The sequence below is a fragment of the Trichechus manatus genome, unplaced genomic scaffold (genome assembly GCF_000243295.1).
Source record: "Trichechus manatus latirostris isolate Lorelei unplaced genomic scaffold, TriManLat1.0 scaffold00019, whole genome shotgun sequence".
NCBI classification, from domain to species: Eukaryota; Metazoa; Chordata; class Mammalia; order Sirenia; family Trichechidae; genus Trichechus; species Trichechus manatus.
In genome coordinates, this window is record NW_004443955.1 from 23,799,820 (window position 1) to 23,809,329 (window position 9,510).

At 42.9% G+C, this 9,510-nt stretch overlaps 1 protein-coding gene across 1 annotated transcript; it reads right to left on the minus strand.

Annotated features, from left to right (window-relative positions):
• Positions 1 to 496: 496 nt before the first annotated feature.
• On the minus strand, positions 497 to 9,184 carry SV2B (synaptic vesicle glycoprotein 2B). The gene is made up of 3 exons (XM_023727814.1): positions 8,925 to 9,184; positions 3,451 to 3,610; positions 497 to 776 (listed from the first exon to the last, which is right to left on the minus strand). Exons 1-3 carry the CDS (start codon positions 9,151 to 9,153, stop codon positions 593 to 595), a joined length of 573 nt encoding a protein of 190 aa, XP_023583582.1. The 5' UTR covers positions 9,154 to 9,184; the 3' UTR covers positions 497 to 592.
• Between the last annotated feature and the right edge of the window lie 326 nt (positions 9,185 to 9,510).

A 9,510-nucleotide genomic window follows, 5' to 3' on the forward strand; every position in this document is an offset into this window, starting at 1 on the left:
TCTGCCACCTAATCATCACGGAAAGCTTAGGGCACTTGTAGGTCTCTACGGATATTGCTCAAATATTTGGTTTTTTATATCAGAGTATCTTTAATACTATTGAGCCAATGTTCAAATGGAGAATATGACTGGTAATATTTTTAAATGCAAAAATATGTGTATCTAACTTCCAGCCAAGTCAATATGTTAGGTCATTGGGCTCTGAGGAGTTTTATGGAGTTTGAGTGTTTCTCACCCTCAAAATTATTTTGAAATGCAAATAAGTCCTCGCACCCCACTGAGGGAAATGCATACTTCTAGCTTAGAGCATTGACTCACTGGACAGTGTTACCTTTCTTCCCAATACCTTGGGCTGGGGAGACCTCAAGCCAAACACGTAGTTCTATGATTCTAAGGGTGACTTGAACACCCCTAAATCAGTCACCTGAGTTACAAATGTATTAACCACAGAAATGAGTCCTAAACTAGAGGTCACAAAATCAACTTCTCTTCCTGTGCTATCCAAGGTCTCCTCTGGACAGTGACAGACAAGAAGTGTCTTTAAGGTATCCTGGACAAGGTTCTTCAGATCTTTCCTTTCTCCTTAGGTCGTTTACATCAGGACTTGTTCTCGAGTCTCTGGCAGTCGAAGGGCAATCAGGCCACCTCCCACCATGGAAGAAGCAGCCAGAAGGATGGGAACAACTTTGGTTATCCCAACAAAAGAAGAGAAGATGGTGTTTCCCAAGATGGCGCCAAATTTGCATAACCCATTGAGGATGCCAAAGGCTGTTGCCCTGTAAAAGAAGAGGAAAGTGAGTAATTCCGAAATACATGAAGTGGGCCTCAGCAGATGAGTGGGGATTGGTTGTTTGTTTTTCCCTTTGTTGGGGGCAATGTATAGTGAGGTTGTGGGAGACAATTTATTCTTAAATATAAAAGTAACAACTTCCCACTTTAATCAAATTTGGAAATATGAATTCATAGAAAGATGTAGGAAAACAACCATGTATAACCTCACCACTGGAAGGCAACAACCACTATTAACATTTTGGAGTATTTCCTTTTTTTTTTTTTCTTTTAAAATGTCTTTCTTTTTAAATTTTTTTACATGAGTTACATGCTTATTGTGTTTCAAAAGACCTCTTTAAAGTGTTGAAAAGCAAAGATGTCATTTTGAGGATTAAGGTGGGCCTGACCCAAGCATAGTATTTTCAGTCACCTCTTATGCACGCAAAAGCTGGACAATGAATACGGAAGACTGGGAAAAATTAACGCCTTTGAGTTATGTTGTTGGTGAAGATCATTGAATATACCATGGACTGCCAGAAGAACAAACAAATCTGTCTTGGAAGAAGTACAGCCAGAATGCTCCTTAAAAGTGAAGATAGTGAGCCTTCATCTCACATACTTTGGACATGTTATCGGGAAGGACCAGTCCCTGGAGAAGGACATCACGCTTGGTAAAGTAGACAGCCAGCAAAAAAGAAGAAGACCTTCAATGAGATGGATTGATACAGTGGCTGTAACAATGGGCTCGAACATAGCAATAATTGTGGGGATGGCACAGGATCGGACAGTGTTTCGTTCTGATGTACATGGGGTTGCTATGAGTCGGAACCGACCTGATGGCACCTGACAACAACATATGTTTATTGTGAAATACTGAATGCAGGAAGAGATATGCAAAGCAGAAAGTGTCCCCCTTTAATAACACCCTCAACCCTCTTGTGGGAGAGACTGCTGTTGTTGTTAGGTGCCGTCAAGTCAGTTCCGACTCACAGCAACCCTATGTACAACAGAATGAAATACTGCCCAGTCCTGCGCCATCTTCACAATCATTATTATGCTTGAGCACGTTGTTGCAGCCACTGTATCAGTCCATCTCATTGAAGGTTTTCCTCTCTTTCGCTGACCCTCTACTCTACCAAGCCTGATGTTCTTCTCCAGGGACTGGTCCTTCCTGATAACATGTCCAAACTATGTGAGATGAAGTCTCGCCATTCTTGCCTCTAAGAAGAATTCTGGCTGTACTTCTTCCAAGACAGATTTATTCATTCTTTGGTAGTCCATGGTATATTCAATAATCTTCACCAACACCATAATTCAAAGACATAATTCTCCAAATGTAACACTACATTTCCCAGACTCCCTTGCTGCTAAGTGTGGCCATGTGACTAAGTTTTGACCAATGGGATGCAAGTGTAAGTGGCAGCTCTCAAGAAACTTTCTTAAGAGATGTTACGAGTGGGCCTTTTGCTCTCTTCTCCTTCATCCCTTTTCCTCCCATTTTGCTTCCTGGAATGCAGAGGTTTCATCTTGGACTATGGTTGAGGCCATTCAAGGGAGAGTAACAAGATAGGAGAGCAACAAGATATAGAGATCCTAGACTGCCTGCTCCAGACTTTTACAGGAGAGAAAAATAAAATAGCTAGCCTTTGGAGGCTGCAGTTATTTGGGGTTTTGTCACCCATGGGATAACCTAATACTAATTATTACTCCTTGATTCCATTTCCCTTTAATAGCTATTATTAACCAGTCATCCTTTCTTGACTTCATCTATATACAGAGATAATATTCCCAAAACTATCTTTCTTCCACTGAAGTAAAATGTTTCTTTTTTCATATCAAAAGTTTATTAAAATGTAGACATTTTTCTGTATGTACAAATCTTTTGACATTTTTTTCTATAACTGTACCTTATTGTAGCTTTGTAATCACTAGCCCCCAACCCCATCTTTTTTTCAGAATTTTTCTGCATATTTTCACGAGTTGTTTTTTTTTTCCTAAATAAACATTAGAATAATTTTTTCAACATCCCAGGGGAAAAAAATTCCATTGAATTTTCAATTCTTGTTGTTGTTAGGTGCTGTCAAGTCTGTTCTGACCCATAGTGACCCTATGAGTACCCTATGAACAACAGAACGAAACATTGCCAGGTCCTGTGCCATCGTCACAATCATTGCTATGTTTGAGCCCAATGTGGCAGCCACTGTGTCAATCCATCTCGTCTAGGGTCTGCCTCTTCTTCACTGACCCTCTGCCTTACCAAGCATGATCTCCTTCTCCAGGGACTGGTCCCTCCTGATAACATGTCCAAAGTACATGAGACAAGGTCTCACCACCCTCGCTTCCAAGGAGAAATCTGACTGTACTTCTTCCAGACAGACTTGTTCATTCTTCTGGCAGTCCACGGTATATTCCATCTTCTTCACCAACACCATAATTCAAAGGCATCAATTCTTCTCGGTCTTCCTTATTCATTGTCCAGCTTTTGCATGCATATCAAGCCCTACCCTGCCCACTTCCAGGCCTATGCCAGCCCCCATGCAGGAGAAACTCAACAGCCAATAGACATCCCAGGTGATGGAGGACCAAGATGACCAAACTGGTGAAGGACTGAGTGAGCAGATAGCCTTTTGCCAAAGAAGTCCAAACAAGTCCTCCAGGGAAGTCCTGGGAAAAACTGACCTCTGGTTGGTAGGATACAGCTCCACCGTAATCACATCCAGAGCATTCCAGGCAGCAATGCTGGTCCCACAAAACAGGCACTGCCAGCCAATCATCGCAGACTCGCTGTTGCCAAAAAACAGGAAGAAGCAGCAGACTGCCGAGATTAGCATAGAGCCACCTATGGAGGAAGATCAAAAGCATAAAGAAACGTGAATTCCATTGAGAAGAGTTTAGGGTCAACTACAAAGTTGAAAGGCACAATCCTCAAGACAGACTTCACTTCTGAAAGCAACTGCAACTTTGAAGACCTCCCAAAACCACTCTCATGTTCAACAGTTTACTAGAAGCTCTCACAGAACTCATTGAAAGCTGTTATACTCATGGTTATAGTTTGTTACAGGGAAAAGATATACGTTAGAATCAGCCGAAGAATCTGAAATGTAGAGCAGAGTCCAGGTGGAGTCCAAACATGGAGACTTCATTGTCTTCTCTCCAAGAAGTCAGAACACAATACTCTCCAAGTATCAATGTGTGACAAAACTCACAGAGTACTGTTAACCATGGAAGCTCATGCAAGCCTCAGTGTTCAGAGGTTTTATTGGGGCTGCATTACACAGGCATGGTTGATTGGCTGACTGATTGCCAGTGTGGTTGATTTCAGTCTTCACGTGAACCAATACTGCATGATTCAAAGCCCTCACTCTAAATCACATGGTTGGTCTTTCTGACACGGCCAACCTTAACCTTAGGAATATAGGGTGTGGCCTGCCCCACCCCAAGATCCAGTATGGTCAGCCCACACCCTAAATAAAGATACTTCCATCAGGTATAACATAGATTATCTCCCAGAAGCCAAGGGCAAAAGCCAGATCTCTCTTTGGACAAGGCCAAATTCTTTCCTACACACCCATGTCTTGAACAAGACTGTTATGCACAGTTCTGGACCCATCCTCCATCCACACAGGTACACGTAAAGTAACATTACCATTTTCCACATGGAGAAACATCAGCTTGAGCCCCAAATGTCACATGCAGACCACGGGATTAGAGCTCTCTACATAGATCAGGTCACCAGAGTTAACCTCCAGGAAGAATTATAAAGTCACCACTGTGTGGTGCTTCCCAGCCCAGAATTATTGGGGATGGGGCAGAGGGAAATATTTTTTGAGAAACTATTATGTGCCAGACTTCGTTCTACATTTCTGTGATATATCAATAGCAGTTAAATACCCCCATTCTCAGGGAGCTTACATTCTAGTGAGGACATGTGTGTAAATGAGCTACAGAGGAAAACCTGAGGAAGGGCTATGCTGGATATTCTCCACTTATTTTCATCCCCACTCCAAATATATGATCTGCCCTTTTCAGCCCTGCTCTATGCCTAGGAAACTAACCCTGGTGGACTGCATACCCAGGATTCCTTGACAGGCAGATCCCCTCCATGGTTTCAGGTCTCATTGGCCTGTTAATATTATTTTATCCCCTCATTCTTGGGGCCCTAAAGGTGGTAACTGCTTCCCACTGTTGCTAATCTCTGGGTGCCTCTCCTGCCTTATTTGTTCCCTGTCCAAACCTCTATAAGAAGTCCCATCAATGAGGTATCTTCACTGGAACTATCTAGGGTGAATTATCTTTCCTGCGAGAAATCTGGCTGACAGAGTGAATGGTAAGAGATCCCATCAAAAAGGGTTGTGTCAAATCCTGCCCAAATCCAATAAGTCTAACCCAGAGGAGCTTGGAAGTCCAGGGCAGAGGTGGATCAAAATGAAACAGATTACAGACAAGGAATCTGGATGTAAATGAAGTGAGAATAAGGCTAGTGGAAAGGCGGTAAGAAAGCAGGTCCCAAACAACCAGGTGGGAAAAAGAGCAAGATTTCCCCACCAGGCATCAGGACCCCGGGCGGAGGAATGTACCCTGGATACTAAAAACCAGAATGTTGGCCTGGCCTCTCCAGGAAATGCCCCCTGGGAAGCCTTAGCCTGGAATCTCAACCTTCAGACCTGAAGCAGTCAAGACTAATCCCAAACCCACTGAAGAGCTGGGAGATGATAGCTGTCCTGGATTTTGCTGATTCTGGGAAGGTGTAGGGTTATAAGCAGATAATCTGGTAACTTCTTCCCAAATAGCTAGGAGGGAGCTGGAATGGGGAGGAGACTGCCACCTGCTGGACCACAAGTAACCTGAGAACTCGACCATCTACATGCAGTGGCCAGCCATGGTGCTTTGCTTATAATACATGTTGATCAAATGTTTGTAGAATATGTAACATTATCATTAAATATATCAACTGTTAGGAAGGCCTTTCATGACCCTTCAACTACATTAGCTCATCTCGCAGTAGGCCTATGGCCCAGTGTACTTCCAGTTTCATAATCCTTATTTCCCTTGTAATAGAGAGGCCAAGTTCAAATCCCAGTTTCACTGCTTACTGCCTTGGTGACCTTGATCAAGTCACTTAATTTCTCTGTGCTACCTCACTTTCTCCATCTGTAAAATGTTGATAAAAATAGTACTACCTTACAGGGTTATTGTGAGGGTTAAATATGTTAATATTTTACAAAAATTAATAAAAACGCTTGGGACAAAGCCTGACCAATAATAAGCATTTTATAAGTGTTTGTTAAATGGACCTTCTAGTTTATGTCTGTCCCTCCCAATAGACCATACGCATCTTAAGCACAGGGATATTGTCTGTCACAATTACTGTTGGATTCCTGCAACCTTCCGCAAAGCCTGGCAGAGAGAAAGCGTTACATAAATAAGTGTTTATTGAATGAATAAATGAGTAACAGCATCATCTGCTTTTAAAAAGAAACTACTTCTACCCAGGAAACAGTGTGGTAGAGTAAGCAAGACAAACGAGGCTTCATCAGATAATGTAGGTGGACCATGGGTAGGACTATTTCAAAGCAGGTCACCCACGTCCCACCACGACAAGGTGGAACAGAGATTTATTGAACATCTACTATTTACTGAGAATGTCGCAGTTCATCCATGGAGTGCCAGACTGTTTACTAAAGATGATGGGCAGGTACAGAGACAAAGAAGGCATTGAGTGCTTAAGGAGCTTGCAATCTAGCTCAGAGGCAAAATGCAGACATTAATAAAAGACAAGACTATAAAAAATGATTAAATATTAGTTCTAGGTATCTGATTTGGGGTGGAAGCATGCCTTTTTGTAATATTAAAGAAATCCATTTTGACCTGGGATGCAGTCATGATGACGAGAACGGCTTCAATGGTGAGGAGAAGGATGTCTGTTCTCTCCCTGCCCTGCCTGCCACCTGTGCCAGCCTGCCTTCTTCCCAGGTAGGAGTGTACGGCCAATTCAGGTGATGGGTCATTTTCATTTACCTGGTGACCCTGTAGACCTTGCCTTCCCCAAGAACTTACCAGGATACCCCAGGACATGACATAGACCTCACTGTTAGACCCTGGGCCTCAAAGGCTGGTGACAAAATGGAAGAAGTGTCATAAGTTTACTCTCACACCCCTCATCTCACTTGAGCAAACAGAGTTGTAATTTTAACAATTATGAAACAGAAGCTCAGAAAAGCAAAAGAACTCAGATCAGCTCATAAAGCTAATTTTGGTGGAGATGGCCACCTGACCCGCAGCCCCAGGATTTTTACACCATACCGAGACTTTGACTTGCTTACTTTGGACACGTCATCACGAAAGACCAATTACTGGAAAAGGACATCATGGTTTGTAAAGTCGAGAGTCAGTGAAAACAAGGGAAACCCTCAAAGGACTGACACAACAGCATAATGGACTCAACATACCAACAATCATGAAAATGGTGCCGGACCAGGCAGCGTTCTGCTCTGTTATACATAAGGTCGCCGTGAGTCAAAGCTGACTCGACAACAACTAACAACAAAACCATCCTGTAGTGCCTTCTGCTGAAAAGCTTGGTGCCTTGGGCTAAACCTAGGAAAGTGGCTGTTTTGATTGGTTCTAGTCAGTTTAGCCGCATTACTAACTGGGGCTCTCGGGCAGGCACCAAGATATTAGTGAGCCCTCATCCCATCCCTCATGGGGCTTCTGCCTCTAGCAGAGGAGGTGGTCCTACATAAGACAAGGCTCCATCCTCCCCACAAGATTAAAAAGCCAAAATCACAGACATCTTTTGTGCTCACTGTTCTGAATATTAATTTTACTATTTATAATAATAAAATTCAGTATGAGCCAAACACTAGAAAAAGATTTCCTTCCCACGAAAACTTGATCAATTTTCCCCTCTCTAACAATGTGACTATGTGACTTATTTTGTTTCCCTTTGAGCTATGCCACTAGGAAGCTTGGTGTTAATTTTACTGATTAACTACATCCCAAGGGCAAATACTTAATGGCACGGTTATTCATGTGTTGCCCACCCCACCCTCACCCCTGACCTGGACGCATATTGTAGTATGCATTTTCCCTGGCCCTAATGTGCTTTGTTATCAACTGCTGCAGATACTCCATGGAATGAGGCAAGGCATAAGTGAATACAGCTACCGTTTTTTAAATCCATGTTGTTAGCTGCCTCTGAGTCTGCCCCCAACTCGTGGCAACCTCATGCACAACAGAACAAAATGCTGCCCAGTCCTGCACCAGCCCCATGATTGGTTGCAGATAGGACTGTTGTGATCCATAGGGTTTCCACTGGCTGATTTTCCAAAGCAGATCATCAGGTCTTGCTTCCTAGTCCAACAGAGTCTAGAAGCTCCACTGAAATCTATTAAGCATCATAGCAACACACAAGCCTCCACTGACAGATGAGCAATGACTGCACACTAGGTGTATTGGTTAGGAATCGAATCCAGTCTCCTACACGAGAGGAGAGAATTCTACCTGGGCCTCCACTGCTTCATTTTGAGACTCCACAATGCACCAAGCACTTCAAGGTATTTTGTGTACATCACGCTCCCTTCTCATAGAATCCTACCATCTAGTTATAGGTATCTTCAACTTATAGATAAGGAAGTTGAGAGACCCAGAGAAATAAAGTAACACGTTCAAAGACAACTCCAAAGCCAAACTCTTTTTGCTACAATTGTGTTATTACTATTAAATAATAATAGGCAATAAACTTTCTTTAAAACCTTCACACTATCATTTAAGAGCACTTTATATGTTTTTCTGACATTAATCTTATGAAGCAGGTAGGGTGAATGTTTCTAATATCTTATCTTCCAGATAAGACACCGAAGTGCTTCCAGAATAAATGCCTGTTCCAGAGTTGCTTAGTCATGAAATTAAAGAGTCCCTCCCCTGGACCAGAAGTCTCTATTTCCACGGAGCCCTCCTTGGTGCTACTGATGGAAGCCAAGAGGATGGAGCTCCGTGACTCCCATCTTTAATAGGAACAGAACCAGTTCTGGTTTCCCATGCAAGATTTCTTTAAGGGGAAAAAAAAAAAAACCCAACTTCTTTAATTTCTTTAATACCTCTTGAAAGCCACTGCTCTGGACCATTGGAGCATAGATGGGTTAATGACTCACCAATCATCTTCAGCCTTCCTATTCTATCCATGAGCAGGGCTGAAATGATGTTCCCAGGCAAGACAGACAGGCTGCCGAGGAAGCTGACGAGGTAAATCAGGAAGTCATTGTCTTGCTCAAAGTCCATGTGGCAGCCCTCCTTCTGCTCCAGAAAGGTGGAGTTGATAAACCGACAGTTGATAAACTTATGTTCATAGAGGTCTGAGGAGAAAAGGAATCTTTGGTTCATGAAACGTGGAGGGTGGCTAGGGAGAGGAGGGTCAGGGATGAAATTAGGCTTTTGGACCTTAGACAATCTCAAAATAAAGGTAAGTTGCGGCCAGCTATGGATGAATAGAGAAACTTCTAAAACTATTAACAACCTATTCAAGTTTCTATAAGTATTGGGAAAGGAAACTAACATTAATTGAGAGGCACTTTTAAATACATCATCTCTCAAACCTGGGTAAGATCCCTGACTGTACCAATGAGGTGACCCTGAGGGCCACAGCAACTTGTCCTCTCTCCGTGGCTACTCAGCTTACATACAGCAGAAGATGAGCGAGGCAGGTCCAGATCTAGCCAACCACTCCAGAGCCCATGCAGA